The sequence below is a fragment of the Salmo salar genome, chromosome 12 (genome assembly GCF_965601325.2).
Source record: "Salmo salar chromosome 12, fSalSal1, whole genome shotgun sequence".
NCBI lineage: Eukaryota > Metazoa > Chordata > Actinopteri > Salmoniformes > Salmonidae > Salmo > Salmo salar.
Window position 1 is genome coordinate 92,809,458 of NC_138302.1, and position 18,361 is coordinate 92,827,818.

Sequence of the window (18,361 nt, forward strand, 5' to 3'; positions counted from 1 at the left end):
AGGGGGTACCAAAAAATGTCTGCGGCATTGAAGGTCCCCAAGAACACAGTGGCCTCCATCATTCTTAAATGGAAGAAGTTTGGAACCACCAAGACTCTTCCTAGAGCTGCCCGCCCTGCCAAACTCAGCAATCGGAGGAGAAGGGCCTTGGTCAGGGAGGGGACCAAGAACCTGATGGTCACTCCAGAGTTCCTCTGGATATGAGAGAACCTTCCAGACGGACAACCAGCTCGGCAGCACTCCACCAATCAGGTATTTTTTGGTAGAGTGGCCAGATGGAAGCCACTCCTCAGTAAAAGGCACAAGACACTCCACTTGGAGTTTGCCAAAAGGCACCTAAGGAACTCTCAGACCACGAGAAACAAGATTCTCTGGTCTGATGAAACCAAGATTGAGCTCTTTGGCCTGAATGCCAAGCGTCACGTCTGGAGGAAACCTGGCACCATCCCTACGGTCAAGCATGGTGGTGGCAGCATCATGCTGTGGGGATGTTTTCAGAAGCAGGGACTGGGAGTCTAGTCAGGATCAAGGGAAAGATGAATAGAGCAAAGTACAGAGAGATCCTTGATGAAAACCTGCTCCAGAGCGCTCAGGACCTCAGACTGGGGAATAGGTTCTCCTTCCAACAGGACAACTACCCTAAGCACACAGCCAAGACAACGCAGGAGTGGCTTCAGGACAGGTCTCTGAATGTCCTTGAGAGACCCAGCCAGAGCCTGTACTTGAACCCGATCGAACATCTCTGGAGAGATCTGTAAATAGCTGTGCGTCATAGAGTCATACCCAAGAAGACTCGATGCCTTAATCGCTTCCAAAATGTGGAAAAAGTCAAGGGGTCTGAATACTTTCTGAATGCACTGTATGGAGACTTTTTATTGCCAAAAATGTTAGGTTAAATACATTTCAGATATAGGACAGACACTTCAGAACAAACTTCATTTTATATTTTTGGGGGACTATCTGTTGTTATATGTAGTGAATCTGTTATTCAATGCATTTGTATGGGCTAATAGCAGTAAAGCCAACAATTGTTTTTCATCAAAGAAATGTTTCATATGTATTTTTTTTATACTTCAAGGGGTCTTAAAATTCAAAATCAAATAGCTAAATTATCCTTGGTATGACCTTCTTAAATCAATTCCATATTGCTTAGAAGAACCCAACCCTTCCCCTGGCAAGACAGGGCTTAGACTCTGATGGGTTATACTTTTAATGAGTGCCATTTATTTAGTACAGTCTAATTCAATCTTTGGGAAATCAAAGTTATGTTTAATATATTCAGTTACTATGAACTCGAATATTTGGGATATCTTTAGGATATCTCAAGGTATAAAGACACAACAGTTTAACAGTGATACATGGGATGTGTGAATTAATTTTGTATCTGACCATAGTGACTGGTGTGATGTCCCCACAAACCCAGAGTCTCACCATAGTGACTGGGGTGAGGTCCCCACAGACCCATAATCTCACTATAGTGACTGGTGTGATGTCCCAAAAGACCCAGAGTCTCACCATAGTGACTGATGTAATGTCCCCACAGACCCAGAGTCTCAGAGGAAACGTACGGTGCAGAACGTCCTTGACCTCAGACAGAACCTGGAAGATACCATGTCCAGTCTACGGGGAGCCCAACTCAGCCATGGGTGAGTACATTACCATACACTAAGTTCATAGATTATAGTTTAGCAATAAGGCCCGAGGGGGTGTGGTATATGGCCAATATACCATGGCTAAGGGCTGTTCTTATGCACGACGCAACGTGGAGTTCCTGGATACAGCCCTTAGTGGTGGTATATTGGCAATATACCACAAACCCCCAAGCTGCCTTATTGCTATTATAAACTGGTTAGCAACGTAATTAGAGCAGTAAAATACATGTTTTGTCATACTTGTGGTATACACCCCCGTGTGGCTCAGTTGGTAGAGCATGGTGTTTGCAATGCCAGGGTTGTGGGTTTGATTCCCACGGGGGACCAGTACGGAGAAGGAAAAAAACATGTATGAAATGTATGCATTCACTACTGTAAGTTGCTCTGGATAAGAGTGTCTGCTAAATGACTAAAATGTAAAATGTACCGTCTGATATACCACAGCTTTCAGCATTCACGGCTCCAACCACCCAGTATATAATAGAAAATAAAAACTGGGGTGTTTCTGATGTTATGTACTGTTGTGAGTGGGGCATAATGTTAAAGAGCATCATCTCTTTCCATTTGCTAAAACATTACTTCCCATCCATACATTACCTGTCAGTCAGTGGTTTATATATATATATATATATATATATATATATATATAATAGTTTCATTGATCACAAGTAGATATGTGTGTAAACTTAGAAGAAAGCTGTGGATTTGTTTGAGACATGTAATATACTCATACACACATGAAACACAATGGACAGATTGATGGAGTACACATGTAAATGTTTACACTCAATGTTAACTCTCATCCTCTGTTGTCTTGGCAACCTGCCACCTGGTAAACATGTTCTCTCAAACAGACTTTATTTTTCAAGACCATCATGTTCGGTACACGTTTCAGACTGTCTCTATCACCGTGAGACACAAACAATAACAAAAAACACCAGAGTTTAGCCCCACAGGATACCGAAGAAACTGGCAGAAACCAAAACATTTGTTAACAAAAAGTCATTCTGCATTCAAAGCCTGTATGCCTGCCATTTTGGCTGCTGCTTATCCCCAGCTCAACACTATGTGCTCTGCCTACCAATGTTCCTTGCCTTTAGGTCTCTCTGTGAGGTGTGTACTGTTGATGTGCTAGGGGATTCCATCCAAGAAATGAGCTCTGAATTTCCATAGCCCTGGCCTCTGGAGTTCAGTAACTTTTCACAAAAACTTTGACCTTGGCCACCGAACTTCTAGGCACTGATCAAAATCTACTATAGGTAACATCCACATTCAGTGCTACTAGTAAATCCTCATCTTCTAATGACTTTACTAGTTCAGCTCCCTGCCATAACTCCCAAACATATACCCTAATGTACGGAATCGTTTGATGTGCATCTATACGTTTAAACTACCTTAATTGAAGCTACATTTCAAAACTCTCAAGGAAGTACCGTACTACTGTGAGATAGTTTATCATTCCACTGAAGCATTGTGAGAGTTGGGCTGTATTCCTGAGGCAGTAACAGTCTTTTTTAAACCTTTTGCCTTGTGTAGTTCATACATGCATAATCTATGAGCAGAATGACTGTTTTACCTCAATTAGCCACGAAATCCCTAGTTTGAAAGGGATTGTTTTTCTGGAAACTGTGCTGCGCCATTTTCCCAAATCTTTCCCCCATGTGGGCCAGCCGCGTAGCAATTAGAGTTCTAGCCAATGAGCTTCAGCCCCTCACCATTTAAGTGACAGCTAGCAAGATGCATAAACAGCAGAGCGAAAGAGAGAGGGCCAAGACATGCTTCACATATCTGCACATACTGTATGTATCGTAGTTTGTAATGTTCGGGGACCACTTTTGGCTTGTGGGCACTACTTTCAGAACTACTAGGTAAAAAGTATACAAATGTACCAGAGAATGTCTTTAACCCCCTAGAGTCGATTGATGCACCGGTTCGTCAATCTAAGTTACGTAACAAAAGAATATTCATATAAATCGGTTAGTTTATTATGGAAAGGGGAGACACTCATGAACACAATGGCGGCATTCTCTATTTTGCTATACGACCCCCACAAGTGTCAGGAGACTCGTCTGAAGTCGGTACCATCGATGTGCCAACTTCTGTTTGGTAGCATCCGAAACGTTTGGGCTAACATGTTCTGTCAATCCCTCTCAAACAGACTTTATTTTTCAAGACCATCATGTTCGGTACACGTTTCTGTCACGCCCTGACCTCGGAGAGCCGTTTTATTTCTCTATTTGGTTAGGTCAGGGTGTGATGTGGGGTGGGCATTCTATGTTGTTTATTTCTTTGTTTGTGGCCGAGTATGGTTCCAATTCAGAGACAGTATCGTTGTCTCTGATTGGGAATCATACTTAGGCAGCTTTTTTTCCACCTGTGATTGTGGGATCTTGTTTTTGTGTAGCTGCCTGTGAGCAGCCCCAGAATGTCACGTTTCGTTTTTCTCCAGTTTTTTTGTTTTGGTGAGTTTCATTTTCATTAAAAGATGTGGAATTCCATGCACGCTGCGCCTTGGTTTATTTATGTTCGGGAGTTTGAAGATAGCAAACGTGACAGAAGATCCCACCACAAAAAGACCAAGCAGCATGCGCCTACGGGGAAGACGAGCTGGACATGGGAGGACATCCTGGACGGGAAAGGATCCTGGACGTGGGAGGAGATCCAGGCCGGAAGGGATGCCTCCCATGGTAACAAGTGGAAGCAGCGAGGGAGGAACAGCGACGAGATCGGGAGTCACGGCAACGACGGAAACCCGAGAGGCAGCTCCAAATTTTTCTTGGGGGGGGGCACACAAGGAGATTGGCGGAGTCAGGGTTGAGACCTGAGCCAACTCCCCGTGCTTACCATGGTGAGCGTGTGACCAGTCAGGCACCGTGTTATCTCCGGTGCGCATTCACAGCCCAGTTCGTCCTGTGCCAGCGCCACGCACTTGTCGGGCTAAAGTGAGCATCCAGCCTGGACAGGTTGTGCCAGGCCTACGCTCCAGACCTCCAGTGCGCCTCTACGGCCCAGTATATCCTGCGCCAGATCTACGCACTGTGTCGCCAGTGCACCTTCACAGCCCAGTTCGTCCTGTGCCAGCGCTCCGCACTTGCCAGGCTAAAGTGAGCACCCAGCCAGGACGGGTTGTGCCAGCCCTACGCTCCAGAACTCCATTGCGCCTCCACGGCCCAGTATATCCTGTGCCAGCCCCATGCACCCGGTCTCCAGTGCGTCTCCCCAGTCCGGTGAGACCTGTTCTGGCTCTACGTACGAAGCCTCCAGTGATGATCCATGGTTCGAAGCCTCCAGTGATGATCCATGGCATGAAGCCTCCAGTGATGATCCATGGCCCGGAGCCTGTAGTGATAATCCATGGCCCGGAGCCTTCAGTGATAATCCATGGCACGAAGCCTCCAGTGATGATCCATGGCCCAGAGCCTGTAGTGATGATCCATGGCACGAAGCCTCCAGTGATAATCCATGGCCCGGAGCCTCCAGTGATAATCCATGGCACGAAGCCTCCAGTGATAATCCATGGCACGAAGCCTCCAGTGATGAGCCATGGCACGAAGCCTCCAGTGACGATCCATGGCACGGAGCCTGTAGTTATGATCCATGGCACGGAGCCTGCAGTGACGGTCCCCAGTCCGGAGCTTCCGGCGACAGTTCCCAGTCCAGAGTTTCCGGCGACATGTTCCCAGTCCAGAGCTTCCAGCGACGTTTCACAGTCCGGAACCTCCTGAGACGGCCTGCAGTCCGGAACCTCCTGAGACGGCCTGCAGTCCGGAACCTCCTGAGACGGCCTGCAGTCCGGAACCTCCTGAGACGGCCTGCAGTCCGGAACCTCCTGAGACGGCCTGCAGTCCGGAACCTCCAGCTACGGTCTGCAGTCCAGAGTCTCCAGCGACGGTCCGCAGTCCAGAGTCTCCAGAGACGGTCCGCAGTCCAGAGCCTCCAGCGACGGTCGGGAGTCCAGAGCCTCCAGCGACGGTCGGCAGCCCAGAGCCTCCAGCGACGGTCGGCAGCCCAGAGCCTCCAGCGACGGTCGGCAGTTTAGAGCCTCCAGCGGGGGTTCCCAGTTCGGAGCTTCCGGCTATGATCCACTGTCCGGTTCCTCCGGCGACGATCCACGGTCCGGTTACACAAAAGCGGAGGGATCAGCGGGCGGAGCGGGGGCTACGCCCCGAACCGGAGTCGCCACCCGGACCCTCCCCTATAGGTTCAGGTTTGCGGACGGGAGTCCACACCTTTGGGGGGGGGGGGGGGGGGGTACTGTCATGCCCTGACCTTAGACAGCCGTTTTATTTCTCTATTTGGTTAGGTCAGGGTGTGATGTGGGGTGGGCATTCTATGTTGTTTATTTCTTTGTTTTTGGCCGAGTATGGTTCCTAATCAGAGGCAGTCTATCGTTGTCTCTGATTGGGAATCATACTTAGGCAGCCCTTTTTCCACCTGTGATTGTGGGATCTTGTTTTTGTGTAGCTGCCTGTGAGCAGCCCCAGAACGTCCTGTTTTGTTGTTTTGGTGAGTTTCATTTTCATTAAAAGATGTGGAATTTCATGCACGCTGCGCCTTGGTTTATTTATGATCGGGAGTTTGAAGATAGCGAACGTGACAGTTTCAGACTGTCTCTATCACCGTGAGACACAAACAATAACAAAAAACACCAGAGTTTAGTCCACAGGAAACCGAAGAAACTGCCAGAAACCGAAACATTTGTTAACAAAAAGTCATTCTGCATTCAAAGCCTGAATGCCTGCCATTTTGGCTGCTGCTTACTGTCTCTATCACAAACTAATGGGACCCCACTGTGGAAAGGAGAGATTGTCATGAACACTATGGTGTCCTCCGTTGTGATTTTCGACCACAAGTGTCAGGAGACTTGTCTGAATGTAACTGGTAACGGTTCACTAAAACCAATGGAAGTACGAAGGTAGTTTTGTGCCGACCCAAAAATAGGGGTTAAATATGTGTAAAATATGAAAATAATATGAGTTTTTTTTATATCTCCTAGATTTAGGACAGACACTTCAATACCTTTGTTTCTTATGATAATATTTTTTGTTATTTTGCCATGTGTTATTCAATGCATTTCTATACAGTTGAAGTGGGGAGGGTGTGGCTCAGTTGGTAGAGCATGGTCTTTGCAACGTGTTTGCAACGCCAGGGTTGTGGGTTCGATTCCCACGGGGGACCAGTATGGAAGAAAAAAGTATGAAATGTATTCACTACTGTAAGTCGCTCTGGATAAGAGCGTCTGCTAAAATGTAAGTCGGAAGTTTACATACACTTAGGTTGGAGTCGTTAAAACTCATTTTTCAACCACTCCACACATTTCTTGTTAAAAAACTATAGTTTTGGCAAGTCGATTAGACATCTACTTTGTGCATGAAACAAGTAATATTTCCAACAATTGTTTACAGACAGATCATTTCACTTATAATTCACTGTATCACAATTCCAGTGGGTCACTAAGTTGACTGTGCCTTTAAACAGCTTGGAAAATTCCAGAAAATGATGTCATGGCTTTAGAAGCTTCTGATAGGCTAATTGACATAATTTGAGTCAATTGGAGGTGTACCTGTGGATGTATTTCAAGGCCTACCTTCAAACTCAGTGCCTCTTTGCTTGACATCATGGGAAAATCAAAAGAAATCAGTCAAGACCTCAGAAAACAAATTGTCGACCTCCACAAGACTGGTTCATCCTTGGGAGCAATTTCCAAATGCCTGAAGGTACCACGTTCATCTGTACAAACAATAGTACGCAAGTACTAACACCATGGGACCACGCAGCCGTCATACCGCTCAGGAAGGAAACGTGTTCTGTCTCCTAGAGATGAACGTACTTTGGTGCGAAAAGTGCAAATCAATCCCAGAACAACAGCAAAGGACCTTGTAAAGATGCTGGAGGAAACAGGTGCAAAAGTATCTATATCCACAGTAAAACAAGTCCTGTATCGGCATAAGCTGAAAGGTCGCTCAGCAAGGGAGAAGCCACTGCTCCAAAACGGCCATAAAAAAGCCAGACTACGGTTTGCAACTGCACATGGGGACAAAGATCATACTTTTTGGAGAAATGTCCTCTAGTCTGATGAAACAAAAATAGAACTGTTTGGCCATAATGACCATCGTTATGCTTGGAGGAAAACGGTGGAGGCTTGCAATCCGAAGAACACCTTCCCAACCGTGAAGAACGGGGGTGGCAGCATCATGTTGTGGGGGTGCATTGCTGCAGGAGGGACTGGTGCACTTCACAAAATAGATGGCATCATGAGGCAGGAAAATTATGTGGATATATTGAAGCAACATCTCAAGACATCAGATAGGAAGTTAAAGCTTGGTCGCAAATGGGTCTTCCAAATGAACAATGACCCCAAGCATACTTCCAAAGTTGTGGCAAAATGGCTTAAGGACAACAAAGTCAAGGTATTGGAGTGGCCATCACCGAGCCCTGACCTCATCCTATAGAATATTTGTGGGCAGAACTGAAAAAGTGTGTGCGAGCAAGTTACAAACCTGATTCAGTTACACCAGCTCTGTCAGGAGGAATGGGCCAACATTCACCCAACTTATTGTGGGAAGCTTGTGGAAGGCTACCCAAAACGTTTGACCCAAGTTAAACAATTTAAAGGCCATGCTACCAAATACTAATTGAGTGTATATAAACTTCTGACCCACTGGGAATGTGACGAAATAAATTAAAGCTGAAATAAATCATTCTCTCTACCATTATTCTGACATTTCACATTCTTAAAATAAAGTGGTGATCCTAACTGACCAGAGAGGGAATTTTTCCTAGGATTAAATGTCAGGAATTGTGAAAAACGGAGTTTAAATGTATTTGGTTAAGGTGTATGTAATCTTCCGACTTCAACTGTATGCTTTAGTAGTAAAGGCCAAAATGTAATATTTATCAAATAATTGTGTAATATTTTTTGGGGATACCTTAAAGGGGTCCTAAAAATCTAATAGCTAAATGATCCATAGTTTGACCATCTTAAAACGATTGCATTCAGTTCATTCAGAAAGTATTCAGAATCCTTGACTTTTTCCACATTTTGTTAGTTACAGCCTTCTTCTAAAATATATTTAAAAAAAAAATTCTCATCAATCAAATATTACATTTACATAAGTATTCAGACCCTTTACTCAGCACTTTGTTGAAGCACCTTTGGCAGTGATTACAGCCTCAAGTCTTCTTGGGTATGACGCTACATACTTGCCACACCTGTATTTGGGGAGTTTCACCCATTCTTCTCTGCAGATCCTCTCAAGATCTGTCAGGTAGGATGGGGAGCATCACTGCACAGCTATTTTCAGGTCTCTCCAGAGATGTTTGATTGGGTTCAAGTCCGGGCTCTAGCTGGACCACTCAATGACATTCAGAGACTTGTCCCAAAGCCACTCCTGCGTTGACTTGCTTGTGTGCTTTGGGTTTTTGTCCTGTTGGAAGGTGAACCTTAGGCTCTGTCTGAGCTCCTGAGCACTCTGGAGCAGGTTTCCATCAACGATCTTTCTGTACATTACTGTTCATCCTTCCCTTGATCCTGACTAGTCTCCCAGCTTCCACCACTGTGCTTCACAGTAGGGATGGTGCCAGGTTTCCTCCAGACTTGACGCTTGGCATTCAGGCAAGAGAATCTTGTTTCTCATGGTCTGAGAGTCCTTTAGGTTCCTTTTGGCAAACTACAAGTGGGCTGCCATGTGCCTTTTACTGAGGAGTGGCTTTTGTCTGGCCACTACCATTAAGGCCTGATTGGTGGAGTGCTGCAGAGCTGGTTGTCCTTCTGGAAAGTTCTCCCATCTCCACAGAGGGACTCTGGATGTCTGTCAGAGTGACCATCTGGCTCTTGGTCACCTCCCTGACCAAGGCCCTTGTCCCCTGATTGCTCAGTTTGGCCAGGCGGCCAGCTCTAGGAAGAGTCTTGGTGGTTCTAAACTTCTTCCATTTTGGAATGATGGAGGCCAATGTGTTCTTGGGGACCTTCAATGCTGCAGACATTTTTTGGTACCCTTCCCCAGGGTACCAGGGTCCCCCTTCCCCAGTTCCAATCAATTTAATTTAGCTTCAATGCTGCAGAAATGTTTTGGTACCCTTCCCAGATCTGTGCCTCGCCACAATCCCGTCTTGGATCACTACGGACAATTCCTTCGACCTCATGTCTTGGTTTTTGCTCTGACATGCACTGTCAACTGTGGGACCTTTATATAGACAGGTGTGTGCCTTTCCAAATCATGTCCAGTCAATTGATTTTAACACACGTGGATTCCAATACATTTACATTTACATTTTAGTCATTTAGCAGATGCTCTTATCCAGAGCGACTTACAGTAGTGAATGCATACATTACATACATATTTTTTTTTTTTCTGTGCTGGCCCCCCGTGGGAATCGAACCCACAACCCTGGCGTTGCAAACACCATGCTCTACCAACTGAGCTACAATAAAATTGTAGAAACGTCTCAAGGATGAACAATGGAAACAGGATGCACATGAGCTCAATTTCGAGTCTTATAGCAAAGTGTCTGAATATTTATGTAAATAAGATATTTCTGTTCATGTATCGTTTATACATTTGCAAACATTTCTTAAAACCTTGATGGCGATTGATGGGGGAAAACATTTAATTGAATCAATTTTAGAATAAGGCTGTAACGTAACAAAATGTGTAAAAAGTAAACTATGTCAGTTTAGAACCCCCCCTTAGACTCTAAAGAATTAACAGTGTCTATTGATTAATTATCCATCTACAGAAGTACAGCAATAGCAGGAGGAAAAAACACCCACATGGTCCCAGGCAGGCATTGCATTATTCATCTGGGCTGGTTGGTGCATATGGTTATGTAATGGCCAGACTCAGCAGAAACTACTCTCTAGTCTAGACTAGAACTACTTTTTAATCTAAAGTAGAACTAGTCTCTAAACTAGAACTATTCTCTAATCTAAACTAGAACTTGTCTCTAATCTAAACTAGAACTCGTCTCTAATCTAAACTAGAACTAGTCTCTAATCTAAACTAGAACTAGTCTCTAATCTAAACTAGAACTAGTCTCTAATCTAAACTAGAACTCGTCTCTAATCTAAACTAGAACTCGTCTCTAATCTAAACTAGAACTCGTCTCTAATCTAAACTAGAACTCGTCTCTAATCTAAACTAGAACTCGTCTCTAATCTAAACTAGAACTAGTCTCTAATCTAAACTAGAACTAGTCTCTAATCTAAACTAGAACTAGTCTCTAATCTAAACTAGAACTAGTCTCTAATCTAAACTAAAACTCGTCTCTAATCTAAACTAGAAATAGTCTCTAATCTAAACTAGAGCTACTCTCTATAATCTAAGATGGATCTACTCTCTAATCTAAACTAGAACTAGTCTCTAATCTAGAACTACTGTCTAGTCTGAGTTCTCTCTCTACATGTACACATTGGCTCAACTTTCACTAGCTGACACTGGTCCAAAGTAGTCATGAAAAAGTCCTGGCCCGCTTGAGCAATCATACATTTTTTCAGTTGGGGTGTGTGATTATGCACTGATTGCCTTCGGTCTGTAAATCCCAGCTGGTAACGATGTTGTGAACATATGCTGAGGGTTATGAATGATCCTGTCAAAGGGAGAGAGAGTAGAAACTAGACTCTTCTCTTTTCACGCAATGATAATATATCCTTACATTGTAGCTAGTGACTTGCCCCTGAGTTCTGAGATGTCACACATCTTTGCTGTAGTGGCTGAAGGCTGAGAGTGAATGTTACAGTCGTATCTAGGTCAGCAGAGACTATATGGCTGGATGGATTCCTTTAAATGCTGACTGACAGAGAGGGAAAAAGATAGAAAAAGTAGCTTTTCTCTCTCTAGAATTCTTTCTCTCTATAATAATATAATAATAATATCATAGTCCCTCAAACTCTACATTTTCCTTCCCTTTCTGTCCTCTCATCCATTCCATTTCTACAATACTATAACCTCTCCCTCGCCTTCTCTCCCCAGCTGTCCTGACAGCAGTACTGTTTGCTACGATAGTGACGAGACGAACGGCCGCAGCATGTCCAGTCAGTCCAACCGCTCCTCTCCTCTCTCCTGGCGCCACGGCCAATCCAGCCCCCGGATGCAGGCTGGAGACGCTCCTTCTTCCACGGGCAGCGGTGGGTACCAGGGGGGCAAGGCCGGGTCCCAGTACACGGCCCACACCATGCCCGCCCGAGTCTCCAACCGTTTCAGCCACTCCTCCCGAATGGAGCTTATCGAAGGGCTGGATGTGGATGATGCGGACCTCAAGTCTGGTTACCTGAGCGATACCGACCTGCTGGGCAAGAGCATGCCAGACGATGATGACGACAACCTGGCCAATGGGTAAGGGTCTATACCAGGGGTGTCAACTCATTCCATAGATGGCCGAGTGTCCAATTAAGACCTAGAAAAAACAGGTGAGGGGAGTTCCTAACCAATCAGTGACCTTATTGATCAATTAAATACTTAGACCTCCATGGAATGAGTTCGACACCTGTGGTCTATTCTGTTGTCTAACTCAGGGTTCTCCTATTCTGGTTGTGGGGGGTTATCCTTCTCTGGTCATGGGGGGGGGGGGTTCTCCTACTCTGGTCATGGTGGGGGTTCTTCTACTCTAGTGTTGGGGTGGTTCTCCTACTCTGGTTGTGGGGGCTTCTCCTACTCTAGTCATGGTGGGGCATCTCGTACTCTGGTCGTGGGTGTGAGGGTGGTTCTCCTACTCTGGTCGTGGGTGTGAGGGTGGTTCTCCTACTCTGGTCGTGGGTGTGAGGGTGGTTCTCCTACTCTGGTCGTGGGTGTGAGGGTGGTTCTCCTACTCTGGTCGTGGGTGTGAGGGTGGTTCTCCTGCTCTGGTCGTGGGTGTGAGGGTGGTTCTCCTACTCTGGTCGTGGGTGTGAGGGTGGTTCTCCTACTCTGGTCGTGGGTGTGAGGGTGGTTCTCCTACTCTGGTCGTGGGTGTGAGGGTGGTTGTCCTGCTCTGGTCGTGGGTGTGAGGGTGGTTCTCCTACTCTGGTCGTGGGTGTGAGGGTGGTTCTCCTACTCTGGTTGTGGGTGTGAGGGTGGTTCTCCTACTCTGGTCGTGGGTGTGAGGGTGGTTCTCCTGCTCTGGTCGTGGGTGTGAGGGTGGTTCTCCTACTCTGGTCGTGGGTGTGAGGGTGGTTCTCCTGCTCTGGTCGTGGGTGTGAGGGTGGTTCTCCTACTCTGGTCGTGGGTGTGAGGGTGGTTCTCCTACTCTGGTCGTGGGTGTGAGGGTGGTTCTCCTACTCTGGTCGTGGGTGTGAGGGTGGTTCTCCTACTCTGGTCGTGGGTGTGAGGGTGGTTCTCCTACTCTGGTCGTGGGTGTGAGGGTGGTTCTCCTACTCTGGTCGTGGGTGTGAGGGTGGTTCTCCTACTCTGGTCGTGGGTGTGAGGGTGGTTCTCCTACTCTGGTCGTGGGTGTGAGGGTGGTTCTCCTACTCTGGTCGTGGGTGTGAGGGTGGTTCTCCTGCTCTGGTCGTGGGTGTGAGGGTGGTTGTCCTGCTCTGGTCGTGGGTGTGAGGGTGGTTCTCCTACTCTGGTCGTGGGTGTGAGGGTGGTTCTCCTACTCTGGTCGTGGGTGTGAGGGTGGTTCTCCTACTCTGGTCGTGGGTGTGAGGGTGGTTCTCCTACTCTGGTCGTGGGTGTGAGGGTGGTTCTCCTACTCTGGTCGTGGGTGTGAGGGTGGTTCTCCTACTCTGGTCGTGGGTGTGAGGGTGGTTCTCCTACTCTGGTCGTGGGTGTGAGTGTGGTTCTCCTACTCTGGTCGTTGTGAAGGCCTTGGATCCAGTTCTGCAGTAACACTCACTTTGCATCCTACTGTTAAATGATCTTTAATGTAGTCCTTGTGAATATTATGGATAGTTGTGGTCATTTGTTCTTTGGACCAAATCGATCCTACAACATACCTTTTTACCAACATAGTTGTGGGTAAAAAATGGCTTTGAGTTGGCACTTGTGTGTGGAGTAGCCCTCTCATAGTGCTGTCCTCAGCAGTCTGTCTAGTGTAACTTTTGTTCCTGGATGGGTCTGTTAGAGCTTCATGGGTCTGTTAGAGGTTCATGGGTCTGTCAGAGCTTCATGGGTCTGTCAGGGCTTCATGGGTCTGTTATGGTTTCATGGGTCTGTTACGGTTTCATGGGTCTGTTAGGGCTTCATGGGTCTGTCAGAGCTTCATGGGTCTGTCAGGGCTTCATGGGTCTGTTACGGTTTCATGGGTCTGTCAGAGCTTCATGGGTCTGTCAGGGCTTCATGGGTCTGTTACGGTTTCATGGGTCTGTCAGAGCTTCATGGGTCTGTCAAGGCTCTATGCTTCATGCAGCAACCATCTCAGGCTGATTCTGCTGAGACGTATCTGGATTTTGTTAAAACCTTTCTGCTGAGTAGAGAGTACCCTGATAATAAAGTCCTGCAGTATTCCTTTAGGATAGCTGTGATGAGTATCGACTTGCATGTGAATCATCAGCTATTATTCTCAGATGAGTTATCTGGTATTACTAATGTGGATCCCCCTCTGGCTGAAAGTCATTGTTCTATGAAATATGTTGTGGTTGTGTTTGTTTTTGGGTGGATATGGCAACTAGTGAATAAACACATGTGCAAACACAAGGCTTAAAAAATTGTCTAGAATCCAGAGTAATTCCAAAGTTTCAGCTTCACTATTTTGTCTCTGTTCTTCGCCATTCCAAGAACTAGGGAAATTATGTGCTGAAACCAGACATTTTCCCTGACCTGTTTTTGAACGGAATCTTCCATTTTGTAGCGATAGTAAACCAAGATGGCCGATTGGCAGGAAACCAGAGCTGGATCTCTAAATGGGTCTAAATGAGTGCAGATCACGTCTGAGTTGTGCAGTAATGACATTCATTACATGCCTCCTGCAGAGCTGGCCATGTCACAGACAGCTGTGGGCATTCATTCATTCACACCCACATCTCACTGCAGAAACCGAGGACGGTGTGACTTACACAAACACACACACAGAGACAATCATTGCCTGCCCCTCCACTAAATGTGTTTTAGCAAGTCCCTTGGTGCTACCAAAAAAACATAAGCAAAAAGTACTGACATAAAGTATGACATTGGTTTAAAGTACTCCGCTACATTTTTAACAGAGTCATAACCCACTAACTTACTAATACTAACTGCCCATTAGTAACAGTAGCCTAACGATCAATGCCATGGTACGGCATCAGTCAGGTCCTAGGTCAGGCTGTGTCACGATGTCAAGGTGTGTGAAGATGTGTCGTCAAGGTGTGCCAGGCTGTCAGGTGTTCTGTCTGTCAGCTGTTCTGTCTGCCAGCTTCAGCATTCTCTCCTTTAATTCTCACTCTCTTTCAAACTCAAAACTCTCTCATTCTCTCATTCTCTCTCTCTTTCTCTCTCTCTCCCTCTTAGAATTCCCCCTCTTACCCCCATCCATCTCTCTCGCTCCCTTTCATTCTCCCCCCATCCATCTCTCTCTCCCCCTCTCATTCTCACCCTCATCCATCTCTCTCTCTATCCCTCTCCCCCATCCATCTCTCTCTCTCAACCCATTTCCTTTGTGTCACATCCTCTCTTTAATTCCCTCTCCCTAGTTGACAGTCAGTAGGCAGGGAAAGGAAAGGCTGAGAGAGGCTGAGGGAATCCAGGCCAGTTCTCTGGTGTGATGTGAGCAGCTTTATCTCTGCTCCACATGCACTGGGATTTAATCTGCAGCTTCTTGGGCAGATTGAAGTAAAATAGAGCGTGAGAATGAGATACTATGTCTGATGATTTTAGAAATACTTGATAGTGAGTGCTCAGCATTGGGCCACCCATGTCCTCAATCACTAAATAAAGGTTAAACAAAAGTTAAATAATAATCACTAGGTGAGTATTTCAAGGTGACCATGATGAGAAACCCTATAGCTCCTGTGTTGTGCCACCTATTCCAAGGTCAGTCGATACCCAGGACTATGGGCATTTTAGTTATTTAGCAGACAGTCTATCCAGTGCTACTGGGTGTATGCAACTGGGTGTATACGGAGTGTATACATTTCCAAAGTTTTTTTCATACTGGTCCTCCATGGGAACCAAACCCACAACCCTGGCGTTGCAAGCTCGATACTCTACCAACTGCCACACACACACACACACACACACACACACACACCACACACACACACACACACACACACACACACACACACACACACACACACACACACACACACACACACACACACACACACACACACACACACACACACACACACACACACACACACACACACACACACACACACACACACTTTATCTGCCAGAATAAAATGAGGGGAGAGGCTAATCTACCAGGAGAGAAGCTAATCCAGGTCTGAAAAATAGAAGAGATAACTCATGCTTTAGTTTCCCGCTATAATACATAGCTCAGCATACTTCTGAACACATTAGCATTTTTGGTAACACTACTGTCCTTGTTGGCAACCATTAATTCATTTAATCTGAGTGGTACTGTACACTCAAATGCAAAAATAATCCACAATGCTGACAGCACTCTAAACACACACACACAACTCTAAACACACACACACACACATTTGAGCTCATTGGAAACCATTAGCCTCTACCCATCTCTTGAAAATAGATAATTTCTGCAAGCCTCTCTTGCGTCGCCATAGCAACCAGCTCCAATGTGATGGTGGGGAGAGGGAACATTTCTCCAGCTTTTCCACCATCATCCCTAGTACAGACTTCTTTATCTGAATGGAAGCTATAGTTATAATGTCAATCATATCCAAAGGGAAGTCTGACTTTCATGGGTAACATGGGAATGTTGAGCTAAAATGGTTCCTGTAATTAAATATAATTTTCACATCTATTATTCTGGTGGTTCTGTATTCTGATTCCTGGTTGGCTGTAAGGATGTTAACCTTTTACTGCAATGGGCTAAATCAGGACCACACAGAGTGTTTCTTGGTAGTCTTAAACAAATCTACTCTGAAAGAAAAATATACACCTCACACACATGGTTATGGACTTAAAAAAAGAAGACACCTGTACCATGTCAGATATAGAGGTGAAATGGATTACATTTTCAGTTTGCATCCCAACATTACACTTTATATACATCACAGAAGACTGAAATATAACAAAACTGCTTGACATAGAAACACCGGATTTCCATTGTAAAAAAATAAAATAATAATAATAATGAAATGATGAAAAATATATATATAACTTTCCTCCCTTGAGGCCAAAGAGGGAGCTTTTGGTCATTGACTGCAGGAAAGGGCTTCATTGTTGACTTAATTGAGGCACTTTGTCATACACTACATGAACAAAAAGTATATGGACACGAGCTCGTCGAACATCTCATTCCAAAATCATGGGCGTTAATGTGGAGTTGGTCCCTCATTTGCTGCTATAACAGCCTCCACTCTTCTGTGAAGGCTTTCCACTAGATGTTGGAACATTGCTGCAGGGATTTGCTTCCATTCAGCCACAAAAGCATTAGTGTGGTCGGGCACTGATGTTGGGTGAAAAGGCCTGGCTCGCAGTCGGCGTTCCACACATCCCAAAGGTGTTTGATGGGGTTGAGGTCAGGCCAATCGAGTTCTTCTTCACCAATCTCGACAAACCATTTTTGTATGGACATTGCTTTTTGCACGGGGGCATTGTCATGCTGAAACAGGAAAGGGCCTTCTCCAAACTGTTGTCACAAAGTTGGAAGCACAAAATAATCTAGAATGTCATTGTCTGCTGTAATTTCGGGCCTAGCCCAAACCATGAAAAACAGCCCCAGACCATTACTCCTCCATCAAACTTTACAGTTGGCACTATGCATTGAGGCATGTAGCGTTCTCCTGGCATCCCCCAAACCCAGATTTGTCTGTCAGACAGCCAGATGGTGAAGCGTGATTCATCACTCCAGAGAATGCGTTTCAACTGTTCCAGAGTCCAATGGTGGTGAGCTTTACACCTCTCCAGGCGACGCTGGATCTTAGGCTTGTGTGCGGCTGCTCGGCCATGGAATCCCATTTCATGAAGCTCCTGATTAACAGTTTTTGTGCTGAAGTTGCTTCCAGAGGCAGTTTGGAACTTGGTAGTGAGTGTTGCAACCAAGGACAGACAATTTTTGGTGCTATGAACTTCAGCACTCTGGTCCGGTTCTGTGAGCTTGTGTGGCCTACCACTTCTTGGCCGAGTCGTTTTTGCTCCTAGACATTTCCACTTCACAATAACAGCACTTACAATTGACCGTGGCAGCTCTAGCAGGGCTGAAATTTCACAAACTGACTTGTTGGAAAGGTGACATCCCATGACGGTGCCACGTTGAAAGTCACTGAGCTCTTCAGTAAGGCCATTCTACTGCCAATGTTTGTCTATAGAAATTACATGGCTGTGTGCTCGATTTTTTTTAATGTCAGCAACGGGTGTAGCTGAAATAGCCAAATCCACTAATTTGATGGTGCGTATAAACTTTTGTATCTACAGTTTACATGCTATCAATCCAGATGGTCTAATCATACATTCAGAGCAAGTGGCTGTGGATGCTATCTCTGGGGTTTGGGTTCTAGGGAGCGCACTGGACCTACAGCACATTGCTGGTGGCCTAGTGTCTATTGATTACTTCTTCACTAAGTACTGTACCCTTAATGTACTGACTGATGGCTGTGTGATATCTACAGCTGGTCTACACTTTACTGACTGATGGCTGTGTGATATCTACAGTTGGTCTAC

At 45.7% G+C, this 18,361-nt stretch overlaps 1 protein-coding gene across 7 annotated transcripts in view; it reads left to right on the top strand.

Annotated features, from left to right (window-relative positions):
• LOC106566024 (neuron navigator 1) overlaps positions 1 to 18,361 on the top strand; it is a 108,843-nt gene that overhangs the window by 19,852 nt on the left and 70,630 nt on the right. For all 7 annotated transcript variants that reach the window (XM_082959436.1, XM_082959440.1, XM_082959438.1 and 4 more), the window contains exons 2-3: positions 1,544 to 1,646; positions 11,624 to 11,986. In XM_082959436.1, the coding sequence (XP_082815562.1) occupies positions 1,544 to 1,646; positions 11,624 to 11,986 (466 nt within the window). The remainder of the gene's footprint in view (positions 1 to 1,543; positions 1,647 to 11,623; positions 11,987 to 18,361) is intronic.